Below are 22,204 nucleotides of genomic sequence, written 5' to 3' on the forward strand. Positions count from 1 at the left end.
GTTAAAATACTTAATGAATACCAATCATTACAAGATAAATGAAATCCTGTATTCCATCCGTTCATATTCAATAGTCACACTTCTTTTCATTTTGCAAGTGGCATTAATGATTAATTCGCCACCACATTGGATAACATAACCCACTATTCTTTTCCACTTTTTCTACTACTATTGCTTTACATTCAACTAATTGTATTGCATTAATCATTTTTTTTCATCACATACTTTACAAACTTATACCATTGGAAACAATAAAACATATGTAAATGTGAGTCACATTAATATACCCCTCAAAATCATGCATGATGTCTGAATGTGTGTTTTATTTTTATTTTATCAGAGTCAAGTCTGAATTTTTTTAGATAATCTGAAAAACCAGTTCCTAGTGTGTGCAATTGCCCCTTGTGAATATACATTAAGAATATACATAGAGATATTTTAATACATTAAGTGGGGCAAAAATATACATAGAGATATTTTAATACATTAAGAAGGGGCAAAAATAAGGAAATTTAAAAAAATTTAAAATTAATTATTAAAAATAGCATATATGAATTTTTTTAGGTGGGGCAATTGCCCCATGTGAATGCCATATAGATCCGTCCCTGAGTGTGTGAGCATATTAACCCATGTCCAAAATTTCACATAGAATGTCGGCTCCTTCTTTTAAAGAGAATCCAAACCATGGATAAAATGTATGCTTTCTATAATTTATTAACAATATTAATAAGCAGCAGTCCTTTTCAAATTGAAGATCGACATTATTAGGACTCGTTTTTTCACATGGACTGGTATTAGTGGGCTGGATTACTTTAGGGTTTGTGGAGGAGGATAACTATGGCTTATTCTCAAATTTGTCACATGTTTTGTGGGTTGGATATTTTCGGCCCATGTCATGACCCACGTTTGGTACAGTTTGTAGATGTTAGGTTTTCCACCAAAAAGGCATCTATACCCTTTGGTATTTTCTCACATTCCCAAACTATCACCGATGTTTTCGCCTAAACACTTAAAGTGACATTGTTCCCGCCTTAACAGCAACATTACGCGCCACGCTTGGGAGGAGCATCTTCCAACAAGATCCAAGTAAGAATTGAAAATGACTTTGCTTATGTTCACTGATCAGTTACTTTGGGAATATGCTTCAGATCGTGCAAAACTTTGGTGAATCTGGCTTTACTGATTCGTGGGTGTAATGCAATTTATGCGATAATACACATTTTATTCGCAATTAATTTGGCATATGATTAAACTTGTTGAGTGGATTACTCATTGTCGTCGCGTTCTTTGTGTGCAAATTCGCTTTGGGCTGCGTCGGTGAAGTCTACATGGCCGAGTCACGTCGCACTGGTTTTGAGCCACCACGGAAGACAAATGTACACGGTAAAAGGCTCACATTTAGTTGATGGTTTCTGTATACCTACTGTCTCGTACACGATCATTATTTGTTAGTTAAGCTAGCTGTGTAAAAATAAATACTTTTTTGTGTTATAGCACCCACTGGAATGACATCTCCAACCTCTGGGAGGCCATCTCGTTCACTGGCGCCCCTTGACCGTGGACGAAGGTGCTGGAGCGACAGAGAAGAGGAGATTCTAATTGGAACGCTGAAAGAACTCGTCGCCACTGGATGGAAAGCAGACAATGGATTTAGGGGCGGGTACTTGGGTAAGATCGAGGACGCGCTACGCCGTGAGTTCCCTAACACTGACTTGAAGGTAAACCCACATATCCAGTCCAAGATTCATACTTGGAAGAAGCACTACGGCGCATTGTCACAAGTCCTCAGTAGGAGTGGTATCGGCTTCAATCTCTACGGTGACTACAAAATCGACTGCGATGACGCTGCATGGACCGATATTCTGAAGGTATATGGGTGCCGATCTGCTTTATAATCGATGAATTATAGTCATCCCTATTGGGTACATAACAGACGTTGCCTAATTCATTGATAATTATGTGTCTATGTGTAGTCCGACCCAGGTGTAAAAGGGGTCCGCAATAAGTCTTGGCCTTACTATGACGATTGGAAAATCGTCTTCGGCAAGGACAAGGCCTGTGGTGAACATGCAGTTGGTCCGCGAGAGGCGTATCAGCAGAACTTCTCTGGTTCCTCACAGGTTTTTGCAGGTGAGGGGAGTTCATACCATGTCCCTGATCCATTCATCGGTGATGATTCTGCGTCTCATACCCTCTCCCCTGAGGCACCAACCGACAGCGGATTTAGCGCAGCAGGAGGAAGTGATCCCAAGGAAAATGCAGCCAAGGAACGTGCACCAAAGAAGCGCAAAGCCAAGGAGGATGCTCTAGACAGGCTGGTTGATGTGATTGGTAAGATGCATGAGGACACTAACAACAGGCTTGAATATCTTGCCAACCGAATTGGGTATGAGTTCGACTTGACTAAGTCGAGGAAGGAGGTTTTCAACCTTGTTGGGGTCATTCCTGGTCTCACTCTTGATCAAGTCTTCGATGCCTCTGCTATCATACTATCAAAGGTGGAAAATTTGGACTTTTTCATGAGTCTTCATGAAGTTGCGAGGCAAGCTTATGTTTACCGAGCTTTGGAGAAGTTTAATGGCAATTGAATGACAAGGAAGTATGCTATGGTTTTTTGGCTGTTTGGAAGTGTTGACATCTAGACTTATTAAAAGGTGTACGTATCACCTTCTTACTTTTGTTGGAGCTAAATTATGTAGTATACTGCTCCTTCTACTATCCCTTATCATGGACTGGTATCAGTTAGAATGGCTTTTGTCTGTAAATTGAACGTCTATATGTAAGATATGGTAACTGACTATGTAGGTGTCTCTATATATGGCTTACATCTATCTTATGTTAACGAGATGAACACCTATTTATCATACATGAAATATCAGCTATTATCATTGCATTGCGAAACACACAAGACTTGTTATCCCTTTGTCTATCGGAGGCGAACGCATCCACAGTTTAAGACATTGAGGGATTACTTGATAGCAAATACAAAACGTCTAGTCATATGCAGTTAACACAACATCATATTGTGTGTCCAAAGCTAGAACTCAATTAGACTACTACGAAAATAGCTAAGTACCGAAATCATCCTCAGATTCATCACCTGTGGAGTAGTCTTCGGAGGAACCAACATCCAGAACAAGTTCTTCAACACACTCCCGGCTCAATGATGCTAATTAAAGTAAATAAATTAAACTAATTAGTCTTAGTTCTACGCAATCTTGCGCAGTTTTCAACACCTAAGATTGACGATCTAGATGGGAGATCAACACTCACCATCATAGTCAGTCCTTGAAGGGCATCCTGTGAGGAATTTGCAGCGTAGCACATGGAACTCACCACCGCCGATGTGGGTGAAAGAGATCATATCCTTGTTTTCTATGGTGTTCCCACAGACGAAGACACCCCACCCCTGTCTGAAGTAACAAACGTCGTTTTCTTTTACCATTTGAACACTCCATGGTACACCGTTTGGCAAGGACAAGGTGCAATGGGATGGGATTCTGTCGCCGTAATTGCGCACCCATTCGCCGGGGATCCGCTGAAATTTAAGATACACGTCTAATTAGATTCGAAGCAAATGTGGATACAACTTCAATTAAAATTAAGAATGCCTGCTAGTTAAAATACTTAATGAATACCAATCATTACAAGATAAATGAAATCCTGTATTCCATCCGTTCATATTCAATAGTCACACTTCTTTTCATTTTGTAAGTGGCATTAATGATTAATTCGCCACCACATTGGATAACATAACCCACTATTCTTTTCCACTTTTTCTACTACTATTGCTTTACATTCAACTAATTGTATTGCATTAATCATTTTTTTTCATCACATACTTTACAAACTTATACCATTGGAAACAATAAAACATATGTAAATGTGAGTCACATTAATATACCCCTCAAAATCATGCATGATGTCTGGATGTGTGTTTTATTTTTATTTTATCAAAGTCAAGTCTGAATTTTTTTAGGTAATCTGAAAACCAGTTCCTAGTGTGTGAGCATATTAACCCATGCCCAAAATTTCACATAGAATGTCGGCTCCTTCTTTTAAAGAGAATCCAAACCATGGATAAAATGTATGCTTTCTATAATTTATTAACAATATTAATAAGCAGCAGTCCTTTTCAAATTGAAGATCGACATTATTAATATATTAAATTTCAACGGGCGCTGCCTAAAGATTATATTATATATATATCCTTTTTATGGTGATCAAACTTGGTGCCCAACACGCTTATGAGTGATTTCCTTTTCCTCCCTCCCAACTTGTCCAACTATTATTGACTCAAACATGAAATTTACACCTTCCTTTTTGGGATGTTTCAATCCCTCCACGCCTGAATTTATTGAAGAAACTGATTATGGCTATGTTAAAGAAGAAGAAGAAGAAGAAGAAGTAGGTGTGTATGATCATATTCACAATTTTTTTCTTTACAACTTCTTAATTATGATTATGATTATATGATCTTTTGTGGGATGTTTGAATCAGGCATGACGAACGTTCCACACCGGAATTTTTGCGTATTTTCCTACAACGAACTCAGAGTCGGCACGCAAGGATTCAAGAACAAGATTGGAGAGGGTGGATTTGGTACTGTTTACAAGGTTTCACCAGTCTCCACTTCCTACTTGTTTTTTTTTTTGTTTGGTGACACTTTTTTTTTATTGAAAAACATTTTTGTTGGTCAACTATCAATATCACAGGGGAGGCTGATTGGGGACAGATTCATAGCTGTGAAGGTTGTATCTGTGGAGGTTGAATCGATGCGTGGCGAGAGGGAGTTCATATCCGAGATCGCAGCATTGTCCGACATCAAGCATGACAATCTCGTGACTCTGAAAGGTTGCTGCGTCGATGGAGCACACAGGCTTCTGGTCTACGATTACATGGAGAACAACAGCCTCGCGCAAACCTTTCTAGGTATTAATTTGCGATGCAAAAACTTTATGTTGGTGCATTTGCAAATGTTGTTGCTGTTGTTGTTGACGGGGTTTTGCAACAGGGACGGAGCAGAAGAGGGCGAGGTTCAGTTGGGAGCTGAGGAAGGGGGTGGCTTTAGGCGTCGCGAGGGGGCTTTGGTACCTCCATGAACAAGTGAATCCTCACATCATCCACCGCGACATCAAGGCCAGCAACATTCTTCTTGATGCTGACTTCACACCCAAGCTGGCCGACTTCGGCCTCGCGAAACTCTTCAGTGACAATGTTTCCTACATCAGCACCCGTGTTGCTGGAACAATGTAAGTTTATGCGAAATTGGTAAAGTATGCCAGAGATAAAAAAATAATAATAATAATAATTGAAATATTGTTACGGGCACTGCTCATCTCATAATAGAAAAAAAATTGCCAAAATTTGAAAAGGACTAATTTTGTGGGACGGATTTGTGTGTGACTTGCAGAGGCTATCTGTCTCCGGAATATGCCTACAGTGGCCACCTGACCCGCAAGTCGGATGTCTACAGCTTCGGAGTGCTGCTGCTAGAGGTTGTCAGCGGCCGCCAAGTCGTCGAGTACCACTTTCAACACGGGGAACAGTTCCTCGTTGACAAGGTAATATCATAAATATACTTATGTGATAAAAATTTATGAGGCCATATTTTTAATAGAGGCATGGCAGGCATGGGAGCTGTACAATGCCAAAAGCCTTTCGATGTTGGTGGATTCTCAACTCAACGGAGACTTCCCCGAAGAAGAAGCCCTTCGATTTTCGAGGGTCGGGCTGCTGTGTGTGCAGGAGATTGCCCGGCTCCGCCCTGCTATGTCTGCGGCCTTGAAAATGCTCAAGGGTGAGATGAGTACAGAAGATGTTGACATTTCCCAGCCTGGCCTTGTTTCTGATCTGATGGAAGTTAAAATACGACGACGTGTTTCATCAAACTTTACTTCTTCCCCGGCATCCAGCAGTAACAGCAGTTTCCAAGCGCGATAACACAAGTCACCAAAAAATTGGAACAGTACATTTTTGTACAGAAAGAGATGTGTATCACTTTTGTCTTCTCTTCGCTTGTATTACTCCGGTTTAGAACAAATTACAGTTCAATTTTTTTTAATTAGAATCTCTAAATTACATCTCCAAAGAAACAGAATTGTTCATTACCAAATTTTAGATATTAGTAATAACTGAATGTGTAGGAATTCATTTCTGTAAACCGGATGATAATCTGGATTGAGCTTGGTAAGGAATGAGATTTACAACAAAAAAAATGTACAATTGCAGGATTATTATTACAGGCAAGCATTGTAAGGAAGAAAAAAGAATTAAACCCAAAAAATGGTAGAAAGCAGAATCCGAAACTATAAAACCAATCCTTCCTTGCCTTACTGGTCGAGTAAAAGAGCCAAATCCGACATGGTCGCCCTCTGATTAGGATCTTCCCTCAAAGCAAGCTCTGCTATGTCTGCGAGTTTCAGCAGAGGCTCCACGTTTCTCGGTAGAGCCACGTAGCGATCAATTGTGGCAGCAGCCCTCCCCTGTTTGATCTGAGGCAGTGCCCACTCTACTATGCTCGGAGGGGAACACTCCTCGTCATACGCTTTTCTCCCACTCAGTATCTCAAGAAGCACAACTCCGAAGCTATAAACATCCTTTTTCATATCTGCCTCCGAATCCACTTCATTGGGTGTGAGGAGCCCGAAGTCTGAAATTTGGGCTCCCCAATCAGCATCTAACAGGATCTTCGAGGTCCTAATGTCGCGATGGACAATAGGTGGCATGGCTTCCTTATGCAGATATTCGAGCCCTTTGGCTGCCTGCATTGCAATCTTGAGCCTGAGGGTCCAGTTTAAAGTCGAGAGGCCGCCATGGAGGTGGTCGTGGAGGGTCCCGTGTGGCATGAACTCGTACACCAGAAGCCGCTCTCCCCTCTCCGCGCAATAGCCCAGCAAGTTTACAATGTTGGCATGCCTGAGATTGCAGAGGATCTCGAGCTCAGTCTCGAAGTCTGTGCTATTGCTGTGGATTATGGTAGCTGCATTGGCTCTCTTCACAGCTAAATGTCTTCCATCTGTGAGCACTGCTTTGTAGACGAAGCCATAGCTTCCCCTTCCGAGCTCGTTGAACTCCTTGAAGCCGTTGGTGGAGTCTTTCAGCTCAGAGAGGCGGAAAACCTGAGCCACCCCGGGGCACGGGGAGACTGTAGCCGGAGCGTGCTGATCCACACTTCCGTCTACTTCGAGATCAGGCTTCCCGAAGCAGGAAAGACACTGCTTCCTTTTCTTCCCTTGCTCGTCCCTCGCCACCACCATGACACGCGGGAGAAGGCACCAGGCGATCAGGATGAGCAGGAATCCCGAAGCAGAGGAGCCGATGATGAGGAGCAGTTGACGCAGCTGGTCCCCGTGCGATGGCGACTGCGACTGAGGCGACGACTTGAGCTTGCAGACGTCCTCACAGGTGCTTTTCTGGCAGAGAGAGCACGGCGTGCAGACTCTATCAGCGTTGGAGCTGCAGAGGCTCGAAGGGAAGAAGCCCTGCGTGCAGTTGAAGCCGCAAGGGGAGCAAATGCTGAGATCCTTCCTGACGCACAAGCTCGTCAAATCAGGCTCGTTGAGAAGGCTGGCGTTGAAGCCGAACATCCCCTCGCCGCAGCCGCCGGCTCTGCACAGTCCCGGGCTACAGAGCTGCAGCGGCGGATCGAAGTTGACTTGAGATGAGACATTAGCGAACCAGCAATCGAGAACCAGATCGCCTTCCCTGATTCCGCAGTTGAGCCACTCCGACGAGGCGATGGAGAGGAATCCGGCGCCCTTCGGGATCAAGGAGGCGTTGAAACTCCCCCAGGACTCGATCTCGTGGTTGTCCTCTCTGATTCCGCAGAAATGTTGTGCCCCCGCCGCCAGCGCCACCAGCCTTATCTCGGATGGAGGAGCATTTCCATAAGAGTCAGTGTTGCCCCAGCATTTGATCTCGCCGGACCTCTGAGAGACGCCGCAGATTGAGTCCACGTTGGAAGCCAGCGCGACGAAATTGTCTGATTCACCGGAGACGTTGAGGGAAGAGGAGTTAGGCCCCTAGCAGGCGATGCCTCCGTTTAAAATAACTCTGCAGGTAAAGCCATCTCCCGAGACAAGCCGATTGAAAACGAGAGAGGTAGCGTTCTGATCGTAGAAACGACTGCTCTGTTTTGAGACTAGTGTGGTGTTGGAGACTCTGAGAACATCCCAGCAATCTACGTTGCCAGAGACGCTCTCAGAGAAGTAGGATCCGCGGATGGCGCAGACGTGATCCTTGCCGGAGGCAATGTGGGAATAGACATTGAGTTTCAAGGAATCCGGAACGAGATCGGAGGTTTTGTTGAACCCCCAGCACAGTGGCTGCGAATTGTCCGCAATGATGCCACAGAGGAAGCCGTCGCCGCCGGAGAGGGCGGCCATGGGGGTCAGGGCGGGGGAGAAGTGGGAGGAGGTGTTGTTGGCGTCCCAGCAAATGACGGCCTGCTTGCCGCTGGCGTCAATGGCGCAGAAGAGAGGGTAGTCTCCGAAGGAGGCGGAGATGGGGCCCATGGAGCCGAAGCCATATGCGGAGGCGGCGGCGAGGATGAAAAGATGGAGGAGTTGGAGAGGGATTTTCATGATTCTGATCCACCGGATTGGGATGGAGGACATGGAGTGAGTGAAGAGGAGGAGAGAACGTGGGTGTTGCGGCTCTTCCTCTTGCCATATTTACAGTTTTCTTTCTTTTACTTGTCGCCATTTTACACACTAAATAGATCTACCAAATTACTACCAATTAATACTAAGGTTTATTAATAATAACAAGATTAATGACATGTATTTTTTGGTTTCTTTCTAAGATTCCGCTCACATGCAGTGAATTAATTTGCGAAATGGTTTGAACTTGAGACATTTAATTTAAAAGATATTCACTCTACAGATTTTTTCCTTTTTTTAGATTTGAGGTATAAAGATAGTAAATTACTGAGTAAAGTCCAATTTTGGTCCCTTACATTTGCCTTAAAATTCTTTTTGGTCCCTTGCATTAAGTTTGTGACTTTTTGGTCCCTAACATATTATTTTGGTACTTTTTGGTCCAAAACAAGATTACAAACTTAATGTATGGGACCTGAAAAGAAATTTATGGAAAATATAGGGGACCAAACTTAGACTTTAGTCCTAGATTATAATTAAATTATTAAATTGGTCAAACATTTGACTGTTAATTTTAACATAAAATGGTTATTTTGGACCAAAACAATATGTTTGGGACCAATAGATACCAAAACAATATGTTCGGGACTAAAAGGTCACAAAATTAATGTAAGAGACCAAAAAGAATTTTAGGGAAATGCAAGGGACCAAAATTGGACTTTAGTCTAAATTAATACTCTCTCCGTCCCACAAAGTTTGTCTCAATTTGACTTGACGCGAGTTTTAAGAAATTGTTTGACTTTGTATTAAATGGAGGTGTGTATTGAAATAAGGGTCCCACATTGAAGAGATTAAGGGGTGTATTTAATGTTCATTTTTGGTAAGATTCCAAGTGGAACAAACTTTGTGGGATGGACAAAAATAAAATGAGACAAACTGTTAAGATGCTCCTGCTCTTAACGTGAATATCCTGACCAATTCCACCAAGTAACACTCGTTCCGGCGTCTTCAACAAGAAGATCGGCGGCTGAAACAAAATCTGGCGCGAAGATTCACTCTTCGTCGGCAGAATACAAAGGTTCAAAGTATTACGCAATTTCTTGGGCAAAATAATATTCTTCATTCATAAGATTTTCGGAACAATGAAGAGCCCTATTTATAATCTATGGACCCTAGGGTTGGTTCGACCTATCCTAACTACATCGGGAAAGAACCAACAAAGAAAACCCGACGGAAAATAATAAAAACGTTAATTACATAATGACTAACTAATTACCAAAAATAATTAAATAACAAAAATAATTAAATGACCAAAAGACTCTAACTAATCAAAGGAATCGGTTGGGAGGTTTCAACCGATCCCTTGGCCTCAAGCTCCTGCTCGGCTCCGCGTCTCTCTCTGCTCTCTCCTCGTTCTCGGCTGGTGCTCGCTCCGCGTCCTCGGCTCTCTCCTCGTTCTCGGATGGTGCTCGCTCCTCGTCCTCGGCTGGCGCTTCCGTCAACTGCTCGCCAGCCGTTTCCCCTGCTACACTCACGTCCAATGGGGTTGGTGTGGATGCATTCGTAACAACTCCCCCCTCCTTAGCAGCACCCTTGTCCTCAAGGGGGAGATCTGGAAATCGCTTGCGGACTTCCGTCAGCGGCTCCCACGAGGGTGAGTCCGTTCCATCCGACCAACGCACCAACACGTGCTCGACCGCCTTTCCCTCATGCCACATAATCTGAGACTCCAAAATGGCCACCGGATGAGCAATGGGTCTGACCCCGCTGAACTTGTCGGGCAGAGGAACCACTTCATCCCCCGCCACGAAAGCGCGCAACAAGCTAACATGGAAAACATTATGCACCCGACTCCCCTCGGGAAGACGCAGCTTGTACGCCACCGGACCTATCTTCTGCAGAATCTCAAAAGGTCCATAAAATCTCTTCGCCAACTTAGCCGAAACCGGTTTTGCCACCGAGTGCTGACGATACGGCTGCAGTTTCAGCCACACGAAATCCCCCACTTCGAACTCAATGTGGCGGCGATGTTTATTAGCCGACGCTCTCATCCGTTGTTGTGCCCTCTGAAGGTTCCGGCGTAACTCCACCAAGAGCGCACCCCGTTCCTTAATCAAATCTGCCACGTTTGGAGGGGTTTTGGCCGACGGGGGAGCAGCAATCAAGGGTGGCGGCTCTCGGCCATACAGAGCACGGAATGGTGACGTCCCGAGACCCTCATGATGAAAACAATTCAGTGCCAATTCGGCCCAAGGTAGGAAGTTCGACCACGTCGAGGGGCGATCCGCGGTGAATGCGCGGAGGTACTGCTCTAGTCCCTTATTCCGACTCTCCGTCTGGCCGTCGGATTGCGGATGATAGGCCGTCGAGAAGTGCAACTTCGTGCCGCTAAGTCGCAAGATTCCTTCCCACACGGAATTCAAGAAAACCGGGTCCCGATCCGACACTAAAGTCCTTGGAAATCCGTGATGACGGACCACTGTATTGACGAAGAGATGCGCCACGCGCAGGGCGTCAAACCGAGTGGGTAAAGCGGCAAAGTGAGCATATTTGGACAACCTATCCACCACAACCATAATGGTCGTATATCCCCGGGATTGCGGCAGACCCGTTATGAAGTCCATGGAGACATCGTCCCAAACCTGCGACGGGACCGGGAGCGGTTGTAGCAGGCCGGCCGGTTTCTGGGTTGAATACTTCGTAGATTGACAGACGACACACGCGTCTACAAAATCCCGCACTTCTTTCCGCATTTTGGGCCAGTAGAACCCCGCAGCTAACAAACGGAACGTACGCTCATGACCGGGGTGGCCTGCGAGTGGGGTACAATGGTGTTCCTTTAACAGCAACCTCTTCATGGCCGATGACGGGCTGACAAGGACCCGGCGGCCAAAGTAGATCAGACCATCTGTATATGAAAGGTGCGCTGGGGCCTCGCCTTTTTTTATTTTCGCCGCCAGCTCCACCAAATCGCGAAAGGATGCTGTCTCGGAGCGAAGTACCTCCAGCAAGCGCGGTAGGGGATGGGCCACAGCCGTCAACAGCGCCGCTCCAGCGACAGCATCTTCATCTAAAGAAGCCTCCGGTTCACCCGGTGGTGTGACCCCATCCTCACGACGCGACAGAGCGTCAGCCGCCTTGTTCGATATCCCCTTCTTGTACTCAATTTTAAACTTGTACCCCATCAACTTCCGGACATACATTTGATGATCCGGCGTGTGAACAACTTGTTGGAACAGTTCCTTCAAACTCTTTTGATCGGAACGAATTACAAACTCCCTCCCCAACAAGTACTGGCGCCATTTTTGGACGGCTTCCACAATAGCAAATAACTCCTTGTGATAAGTGGAAGCAGCTCGTCGACGGGGCCCCAATTTCCTGCTGAAGAAGGCGATCGGATGAGCATCCTGTATGAGCACTGCCCCAATGCCGACATCGGAGGCATCCGTTTCAATACAAAATGGCTTCGAGAAATCGGGCAGACTCAACACCGGCGCCGACGTCATAGCTAACTTGAGAGCTTCGAAGGCGTCCGCTGCCCCGGCATCCCACTCGAAGGCGTCCTTTTTTAAAAGATCAGTAAGGGGAGCTGCAATCATGGCGTAGTTCGCGACGAAGCGGCGATAATACCCGGTCAACCCCAAAAATCCACGTAACTGCCTGACCGACCGCGGGGTAGGCCAAGCGGTCATAGCTTCCAATTTCGCCGGATCCGCCTTCAAGAGGCCCTCCGTAATGAGATGGCCTAAGTACTCGACAGTAGTGCTGCAGAACACGCACTTCGTCAACTTTACGAAGAACTGATGGGACTGTAGTAAGGATAGAACCTCGGACAAGTGTTCGCAATGGGCCTCCAGAGACGGACTGTATATCAAAATATCGTCGAAGAACACGATGACGAATTTTCGGAGTAAGGGCTGAAATATTCCGTTCATGGCTGCCTGAAACGTGGACGGCGCGTTCGTCAGTCCGAAAGGCATGACCAGGAATTCAAAATGCCCATCATGGGTGCGGAATGCAGTCTTAAAAATATCCTCGCCGTTCATCCGAATTTGGTGATATCCCGAACGTAAGTCCAACTTCGTAAAGAACTTGGCCGCACCTAGCTCATCGAATAGTTCATCCGCGGTCGGGATCGGGAAGTGGTCCGGAATAGTCGCCGAGTTCAGGGCACGATAATCTATGCAAAACCTGAAAGAACCATCCTTCTTCCGAATCAACAATACTGGAGACGAGAAAGGGCTCTGGCTTTTCTGTATTATCCCTTGTTCTAACATCTCCTGAACCTGACGCTCGATTTCGTTCTTCTGAAAGTAAGGGTAACGGTATGGTCGCACGTTAATTGGTTTGGTGTTGGGGAGCAAATGGATTTTATGATCGAAAGCTCGCTTAGGGGGCATCCCTACTGGCAACGCGAACACCTGCTGATGAGCCTCCAATACTGCTCTAAACTGTGGCGGTAGATCAGGTGGAAAACACGGTTCGACGGATAACAACTCGCCTGTCCCCGGTTCGGAATCGAAGGGCACAATCTCATAAAATTCGTGTGATGGAGAGTGAGCTGCCAGCATCATCAATGAATTCAAGGACAGCTGCTGCGGTCCCGGTCTATCCCCCTTCTACACGATCGCATCTTCTCCCCTTCGGAACTCCAGGGTTTTCCCAACAAAATCCGCCGAGATTTTGCCAAGTGATTCGAGCCAGTCCATCCCTAGGATCACATCCGCTCCATGCACTTCCAGAATGTGCAAATCCACCAAAAACTGAGCACCTTGTATAGTCAACTTCGTGCGACGAGACACGTGGGCACATAATAACGAGGCTCCGTTTCCTACGTATACCCGAAAGGGTCGAATAGGTGTCAAAGCGAGCTGGAGGCGCTCCGCAATTCGCGGGTGCAGGAAGTCGTGGGTGCTCCCTGTATCAATAAGTACGCCCACCTCCGTTGATCCAATGTTTCCTGTCACCCTAAATGGCCTAGACCGGCTGTTCCCATTCAACGAATGCAGGTGAGATAGGTCTGCCGTGATAACATGATCATCCTGTAATTGACACTCGGTATCCGGTCGTGTATCCTCGTCATCCTCCTCCCCGACATAACACAACAATTTCACCGCACACACATGTCCCGGGGTATATTTCTCGGGGCAATGCCAACACAACCCCTTCCTCGATCTCTTCGATTTTTCAGCCAGCGAAACCCTGACTGGAGCAAAGCGAGTGTTGGTCGATGGCGCCCCAGTCGGTGGTGGGGCGGAGCTGGTCGTCGGGGCCCCCGCAGCGAGCCGGGAGTCCCTGTTCTGCCACTGCCACTTCTGGGTTGCAGCAGCCTGCTGCGCGCGCTGCTCCTGACTTGCTCCCAACCGCAGCGCCAGCGCCATTGCCTCGGCTAGTGATTGCGGTTGTTGCAACTCCACCGTCTCCTGGAGCGGTTGTTTCAAACCCTCAATAAAGATTGGGATCAATGCCTCCTCCGAAAGACCTTGGACTCTGTCCAAATACCTCTCAAAGGTGTTGTGATATTCAGTAACAGAGCCCGTTTGTACCAATTTCGCAAGGGGACCCGTATAATTCTTGAAACTCTGAGGATCAAAGCGATGACGTACGTCCTCCAAAAATTCGGGCCAAGTGACGTAGGGATTGTTCTTCTGATAGTTAAAAATCCATTCTGCCGCCGGAGGTTCGAATAACATAACTGTGTAATGTAGCCTGTCCTCCTCGGGCATCAGTTTGTGATTAAAGTAATATTCGACGCGTGATATCCAATTCGTCGCATTTGAGCCGTCGAAGTGCGGTGCCCGCATAGTGACGCCCGTGTTGTCATCACCTCCATGTCTCCAAGCACCCTGCTCCCGATGTCGGGGACTGTCCCACACCGTTGGGCGGCGAGTAGGGCCCCCTTTCAGGCGCGCAGAGGGCCGGTCCCAACTTGTCGTGCGCCGCGGGCGTGTATCGGGCGATGCTCCCTCCTCTAGTCGATAAGAATCACGCCCTCTATACACGTCCTTTCGCCCGCCCCGTGGCGGTCGCCCGCCGCGATAACCTGCCTGACGTCTAGGTTTACAATCCTTGGGCTGGCCGTACGTATCGCGATAAGAACGATACTCGCGATCGTCGGAATCGGACTCCTCAACCGAGAGATCATCCTCCTGTATGGGTCGACCCTCCATATTATCCATCCGTCGATCAGAATTATCCATACGCATCTCCAATTGATCGAAACGAGACATAATTCGATCAAACCCTAGTTTGAAAGGGTCGACGTCCCCTTCACGATTAACCCCGCGCGCCTGCTCCTGCGGCTGACCCGCGTTCTCCCGAATCACAACCCCAGATTGGCGGCGAGATGAGCCGATTCCCAATTCCGTCGCGTTGCCCCCTGTCAGCGGCGGGCGAGACGGGTTGTTGACGTCCAACACATCCATGAGTACGGGATGAAAGCACCACTTGTTAAGATGCTCCTGCTCTTAACGTGAATATCCTGACCAATTCCACCAAGTAACACTCGTTCCGGCGTCTTCAACAAGAAGATCGGCGGCTGAAACAAAATCTGGCGCGAAGATTCACTCTTCGTCGGCAGAATACAAAGGTTCAAAGTATTACGCAATTTCTTGGGCAAAATAATATTCTTCATTCATAAGATTTTCGGAACAATGAAGAGCCCTATTTATAATCTATGGACCCTAGGGTTGGTTCGACCTATCCTAACTACATCGGGAAAGAACCAACAAAGAAAACCCGACGGAAAATAATAAAAACGTTAATTACATAATGACTAACTAATTACCAAAAATAATTAAATAACAAAAATAATTAAATGACCAAAAGACTCTAACTAATCAAAGGAATCGGTTGGGAGGTTTCAACCGATCCCTTGGCCTCAAGCTCCTGCTCGGCTCCGCGTCTCTCTCTGCTCTCTCCTCGTTCTCGGCTGGTGCTCGCTCCGCGTCCTCGGCTCTCTCCTCGTTCTCGGCCTCGTTCTCGGCTGGTGCTCGCTCCTCGTCCTCGGCTGGCGCTTCCGTCAACTGCTCGCCAGCCGTTTCCCCTGCTACACTCACGTCCAATGGGGTTGGTGTGGATGCATTCGTAACACAAACTTTGTCTGACGGAGGGAGTAATCCTTATGTATACTACTACATCCGTCCCACAATATGGGTCACTCTTGTTGTGGGCATGTGTTTTAAAAAAAAGTAAAGAATAGTGGGTTTGGAATAGTTAATGGAATATGTGACAGGATTTTTTTATAGAGGTAAGTTAGTGGAATGTGTGACATATTTACTATTTATGATAAAAATTGAAATGTGACTCTTATTGTAAGAAGGACTAAAATGGCAAAATGTGATTCTTATTATGGAACGAATGGAATGGAGTAATTAGGAGAACAATGTGTAGCAATAATGAAATATTAGTATAATGAAGAAGGCTTAATTGATGTGGGCTAGTTAGTGGAGTTACTACTCATATACTATGAAATATTTATATGGATTTGTAGCTGGCAAACTAAACACACTAGTAGTAATAAAATAAAATGATTGTGAAATGTACACACCGTAGAGGATCAGTGCGAGTACATTCTCGTCATCCTTTTGCACATGCATTTCACCTTGTCCCATAAATTTCGATTACACTTTCCATATGAAGTACTTGTCCTTTTCTTGCAACAACAACACATTTTTTTCTATTTTTCATATGGACCAATCCAGTCTTTCAAAAGTACTAACAGTCAATAATTGCTAAGGTAACTTAAAATAACCCAATTTACAAAAATAGTCGATGTTCGAGTAGGGACATATTGGAGACCATGTGACTAGAGAAGTGAGGAAGTTTAATGGGTCAATCCATTATCATCCGTCCCACATTAAATGTCACATTTAGTGTGGGTGCCCGCAGGCCGCAGGGGCGTAGCGCAGTTGGCAACGGAGGGGCAGATCTTACTGCAATGAGTCTGAGTTCGATTCCCACTATTGTCGTGTAGTTGCTTTCATCTCTCGGGCACAAGTGTGAGGCCTTGGGAGGTGGGCTTCTGGCAGCCAGTGGGTTAAGGCCTCCCCCTTAACGGGCTACTGCGTACCCTGACTGAACCCTCTCACATAATGTCGGACCGGAATGTGGGGCCTCCAAGACGACGGAATTGTCTTTTGCTGCAATAAAATGATTGAGGGATGTACACACCATAGAGGATCAGTGCGAGTACATTCTCGTCATCCTTTTGCACATTGATGGATCCGCGAATTTTTGATGTTAGCAAATGCTGGTAGAGAATGAAAATACAGACACAAAGAATTTACGTGGTTCGATTTACTGAAGTAAATCTACGTCCACGGGAAAAAGGGAGGGCAAGATTGTATTGCTTGATCTGCCAAATACAGCTTACAACACAGACTTGCTATATGATTGTTTCTCTAGAGAGATTCTAACCTCTTCTATCAGATCTAAGTTCTATTTATATAATGAACTCAGATCATGGCTTGCGTCACCACCCTAAGTCGTGGATGTCGTGTAGGTTATGGCCTAAGATCGTGGGTGAAGCGTAGGTCATGGCCTACGATCGTGGCCTGAACTGACATCACGTGGTAGTGGGTGTGTTGGACATCCGGTATGGGTCCACTAACTCCTTGTTCGGTCGAATACCGAGACCGAACTGCTTTGGTTGCCGATCTGAGAGTAGAGCTTGATGCCGACCTGAGAGCAGAGCTTGATTGGTTGGCTTTTACCGAGCTGTAGGCTGAGGCCGAACTCTTTGGTAATGCCGAACTGAACTCTTGGGCTTTGGGCTGGCCGAGCTGTCACTGCTATTGGGCTTGTTTAGTACGTACCCCATCACTACCCCCCCCCGAAAAGCGAAGTGATTCACTTCGGCGAAGCGAGTCACTTCGGCATTCTGGAAAAGGGTACGGGGGAGGCTGAAGTCAGGGGACGTGCCCTGCGCGTGACTGCATTAAATGCGGCATTAAATGCGACAGTAAAATCCGGCCGTTGAATCCTGAAAAGGTGGGATATGAAACGGTGCGATGATTTGAAATCTTTTCCAAATCTGATAAATACCGTCTTTCTTCATCATTTGAACACCTTTGCTATTGGCTTCTTCTGCACTCTCTATCTTCTGCGTGAAAAATTTCCTTCCGCTTTCAAAAATTTCTTCAGACTACCTTCACCTTCAAAAAGTAAGAAAAATGTCTTCTTCTTCTTCTTCGGAGTCGGGTAGCGTTAGGAAAGGGGGTAAGGGGTCTTCTAGCCGGAAAGAATCCGGGGAGAAGACCGTAGAGTATTTTCACAGTATCTTGAGTAAGGATACTGTGATATCCCTTTACGAAAAATACTCTTTTCCTGGGGGGAAGGCGGTGGTACCTGACGGTGATCACAGGGCTGACTCCCCGCCGGAGGGTTACGTCACCGTGTATGAGGCCTGCTTAGAATGCGGGCTTCGTTTCCCCCCTCCCTTCTGCCTTTATAGATTTACTAGATTTTTTTCAGCTTCCTTTAGGCCAGGTGACTCCGAACTCTTGGAGGCACTTGTCGGCCTTCGCTGCCGAACTCCGTAGGTTAGGAAGGGATTTGTCTTTGAAGGCGATCCTTAAATTCTTTCAATTTAAGAGGAAGGGGTCTTGGTTTTACTTGATCCCTTTACAGCCCTTTAGGGCCTTTTGTAAAACGAAGTGGCCGAAGTGGCAAAATCGCTTCTTCTACTATGATAGGACCGCGGCTCCTAGTTTTCCCTGGAGAGGGCCGGAGTCCGTTATCCGTCACCCTCGGCCTGAACCGTTGGACGAGCTCGATGGCGAGCTCAACAAGATTCCCATAGTTAGGAAACAATACACGGAGTCTGAGCTCGTCAAGGGCGACGTCGTGTTCGACATCTCGTCTTCGGACGAAGAGGCCGAGGGTGAGGATTTCTCTTTATCTTTATGCTCTACTGCTTTAACGAAGAAAATCTGACTTTGCTTTCTTGCTTTTTGGCAGTGTTCATGTTGAATAAGGCTATCAGAAAGTCCTCCGAGCTTGTGGAGCCGGAGAGAGAGAAGGCTACCAGCTCGGCGCCTGATGCCGAGAAGAATCCGAAGAGGCAAAAGACCTCTTCGGGTCCAAAGAAGGGGAAGACCCAGAAGCCCCCAAGGGCGCCAGAGAAAGACGTGGTCTTGGCGCCTCCTTCGGAGCATATCTGTGAGCCATTTTTATGGCCCACGGACTTCGCCGAGGTGAATTGTCTTCTTGATTCCTTGGCTTGGCTTCTGTCTTGTATTTTTGGTGCCCTCTGTTAACTTTTTTCCTTATCCATTTTCAGAGGAATGATATGCTCTCCAAGCTCGTCGCCGTCGAACTCTCCAAAGCGTCCAACGACTATGCCGAGATGCAGAGGAAATTGGCGGCTGCTTGTCACCGGGCCGAGCAGGCTGAGGCAAACTTTGAGAAAGCCAGGGCTGCTAGGATTTCGGCCCAGGATGAAGCTCAGTTTGCCAAAAACCAGCTCGTCATCCAGCGAGAGCAGACGAAACGGAGGGATGCTGCCGCCGTGGTTGCCCAAGGAGAGGGTCTCCGTGCCTACACGGAGAGACTCTTTTTGAGCAGCCAGTTCTCGGCCTTTGTCGGTAGTCTGGTAAGGCTAATTGCCGATAAGGGCGAGCAGGGGCCCGACGTCGTGCTGCCTCTGTACAGCCGAGAGATAGCTGCTCGGCTTCAGAATCTGCCGCTCCTTGAGGAGCTCGCTTCATCCTCGGTCCTGCTTTCTGCAGACCGAGTCCGGAGTTGTCGAGCTGATCGGGACGAGAACCTGGAGGCTATCTTTGCCTCCGTGGGACCCGTTTCACACCCGCTTCGACTTACAACGGAGAGGGTGAGGCCGAGCCGCTGGAGCGGGAGGCCGAAGTCGATCAGGCCGGGCATCCGGAGAAGGAGGCCGATCAGGAGGCGGAGGCGAGGCCGGCAGGAGGCGGGACCGAGGATGAAGCGAGCTCCTCAAGGAGCGGCAGATTCTGAAGCCGAGCAGCTATCTCTCGGCTGTACAGAGGCAGCACGACGTCGGGCCCCTGCTCGCCCTTATCGGCAATTAGCCTTACCAGACTACCGACAAAGGCCGAGAACTGGCTGCTCAAAAAGAGTCTCTCCGTGTAGGCACGGAGACCCTCTCCTTGGGCAACCACGGCGGCAGCATCCCTCCGTTTCGTCTGCTCTCGCTGGATGACGAGCTGGTTTTTGGCAAACTGAGCTTCATCCTGGGCCGAAATCCTAGCAGCCCTGGCTTTCTCAAAGTTTGCCTCAGCCTGCTCGGCCCGGTGACAAGCAGCCGCCAATTTCCTCTGCATCTCGGCATAGTCGTTGGACGCTTTGGAGAGTTCGACGGCGACGAGCTTGGAGAGCATATCATTCCTCTGAAAATGGATAAGGAAAAAAGTTAACAGAGGGCACCAAAAATACAAGACAGAAGCCAAGCCAAGGAATCAAGAAGACAATTCACCTCGGCGAAGTCCGTGGGCCATAAAAATGGCTCACAGATATGCTCCGAAGGAGGCGCCAAGACCACGTCTTTCTCTGGCGCCCTTGGGGGCTTCTGGGTCTTCCCCTTCTTTGGACCCGAAGAGGTCTTTTGCCTCTTCGGATTCTTCTCGGCATCAGGCGCCGAGCTGGTAGCCTTCTCTCTCTCCGGCTCCACAAGCTCGGAGGACTTTCTGATAGCCTTATTCAACATGAACACTGCCAAAAAGCAAGAAAGCAAAGTCAGATTTTCTTCGTTAAAGCAGTAGAGCATAAAGATAAAGAGAAATCCTCACCCTCGGCCTCTTCGTCCGAAGACGAGATGTCGAACACGACGTCGCCCTTGACGAGCTCAGACTCCGTGTATTGTTTCCTAACTATGGGAATCTTGTTGAGCTCGCCATCGAGCTCGTCCAACGGTTCAGGCCGAGGGTGACGGATAACGGACTCCGGCCCTCTCCAACGGCGCCAGTGATGGATCCGCGAATTTTTGATGTTAGCAAATGCTGGTAGAGAATGAAAATACAGACACAAAGAATTTACGTGGTTCGATTTACTGAAGTAAATCTACGTCCACGGGAAAAAGGGAGGGCAAGATTGTATTGCTTGATCTGCCAAATACAGCTTACAACACAGACTTGCTATATGATTGTTTCTCTAGAGAGATTCTAACCTCTTCTATCAGATCTAAGTTCTATTTATATAATGAACTCAGATCATGGCTTGCGTCACCACCCTAAGTCGTGGATGTCGTGTAGGTTATGGCCTAAGATCGTGGGTGAAGCGTAGGTCATGGCCTACGATCGTGGCCTGAACTGACATCACGTGGTAGTGGGTGTGTTGGACATCCGGTATGGGTCCACTAACTCCTTGTTCGGTCGAATACCGAGACCGAACTGCTTTGGTTGCCGATCTGAGAGTAGAGCTTGATGCCGACCTGAGAGCAGAGCTTGATTGGTTGGCTTTTACCGAGCTGTAGGCTGAGGCCGAACTCTTTGGTAATGCCGAACTGAACTCTTGGGCTTTGGGCTGGCCGAGCTGTCACTGCTATTGGGCTTGTTTAGTACGTACCCCATCACACATGCATTTCACTTTGTCCCCATAAATTTCGATTACACTTTCCATATGAAGTACTTGTCCTTTTCTTGCAACAACTAACACATATTTTTTCTATTTTTCATATGGACCAATCCAGTCTTTCAAAAGTACTGACAGTCAATAATTGCTAATGTAACTTAAAATAACCCAACTTACAAAAATAGTCTATGTTCGAGTAGGGACATATTGGAGACCATGTGACTGGAGAAGGGAGGAAGTTTAATGGGTCAATCCACACGTACTACCTCCATCCCACATTAAGTGTCATATTTAGTTTGAGTGCGAATTTTAAGAAATGTAAATAAAAGTGAGTTGAATAAGTTATTAGATTATGGGTCTCATTTATATATTAGTTTTAAAATAAAATGTGGATAGAATTGGTTGGTGGAATATGGAGTCTACTTACCATTTATGGTAAAAGTAAAATGTGACTCTTATTGTGAGACGAATCGAAATGACAAAATATGACACTTAATTTAGGAGGGAGGTAGTATGCATCATTCTTGGTCAAAGATCAACCAAAAACCAGTCCAAATGATAGAGAAATATGAAATTTTCTTTTATCAAGCATGTGAATTAGAGATGTACATGTTGTAGTCCAAGATGAGGTTGAGTCATATTACCACAAAATGAAAAGGTTCAATGCATCAACGGAATTTCGAGAAAGAGGTCTGTTAAGACGCTCCTGCTCTTAACGTGAATATCCTGACCAATTCCACCAAGTAACACTCGTTCCGGCGTCTTCAACAAGAAGATCGGCGGCTGAAACAAAATCTGGCGCGAAGATTCACTCTTCGTCGGCAGAATACAAAGGTTCAAAGTATTACGCAATTTCTTGGGCAAAATAATATTCTTCATTCATAAGATTTTCGGAACAATGAAGAGCCCTATTTATAATCTATGGACCCTAGGGTTGGTTCGACCTATCCTAACTACATCGGGAAAGAACCAACAAAGAAAACCCGACGGAAAATAATAAAAACGTTAATTACATAATGACTAACTAATTACCAAAAATAATTAAATAACAAAAATAA

The 22,204-nt window shown here is 46.6% G+C and overlaps 2 protein-coding genes and 1 pseudogene across 4 annotated transcripts; 2 read left to right on the forward strand and 1 right to left on the reverse strand.

Annotated features, from left to right (window-relative positions):
• The first annotated feature begins 959 nt into the window (after nucleotides 1–959).
• Nucleotides 960–2,842, forward strand: LOC121799313. Of its 2 annotated transcripts, XM_042198635.1 has the most exons (4): nucleotides 960–1,086; nucleotides 1,324–1,383; nucleotides 1,495–1,868; nucleotides 1,974–2,842. In XM_042198635.1, the coding sequence occupies exons 2-4, from the start codon at nucleotides 1,329–1,331 to the stop codon at nucleotides 2,586–2,588; spliced, it is 1,044 nt and encodes a 347-aa protein (XP_042054569.1). In that variant the 5' UTR covers nucleotides 960–1,086; nucleotides 1,324–1,328; the 3' UTR covers nucleotides 2,589–2,842. The 2 variants fall into 2 exon arrangements, with proteins under 2 accessions (XP_042054569.1, XP_042054570.1); XM_042198636.1 differs by lacking the exon at nucleotides 960–1,086 and having other exon boundaries at nucleotides 1,093–1,383.
• Nucleotides 2,843–4,221: 1,379 nt separating this feature from the next.
• Nucleotides 4,222–6,064, forward strand: LOC121800421 (putative serine/threonine-protein kinase). Of its 2 annotated transcripts, none has more exons than XM_042199993.1 (6): nucleotides 4,222–4,411; nucleotides 4,501–4,616; nucleotides 4,716–4,932; nucleotides 5,015–5,252; nucleotides 5,414–5,564; nucleotides 5,632–6,064. In XM_042199993.1, the coding sequence occupies exons 1-6, from the start codon at nucleotides 4,303–4,305 to the stop codon at nucleotides 5,941–5,943; spliced, it is 1,143 nt and encodes a 380-aa protein (XP_042055927.1). In that variant the 5' UTR covers nucleotides 4,222–4,302; the 3' UTR covers nucleotides 5,944–6,064. The 2 variants fall into 2 exon arrangements, with proteins under 2 accessions (XP_042055927.1, XP_042055928.1); XM_042199994.1 differs by having other exon boundaries at nucleotides 4,268–4,407.
• Nucleotides 6,065–6,194: 130 nt separating this feature from the next.
• On the reverse strand, nucleotides 6,195–8,668 carry LOC121800420 (annotated as a pseudogene).
• Between the last annotated feature and the right edge of the window lie 13,536 nt (nucleotides 8,669–22,204).

Source organism: Salvia splendens, chromosome 4 (genome assembly GCF_004379255.2).
Source record: "Salvia splendens isolate huo1 chromosome 4, SspV2, whole genome shotgun sequence".
Classification (NCBI taxonomy): domain Eukaryota; kingdom Viridiplantae; phylum Streptophyta; class Magnoliopsida; order Lamiales; family Lamiaceae; genus Salvia; species Salvia splendens.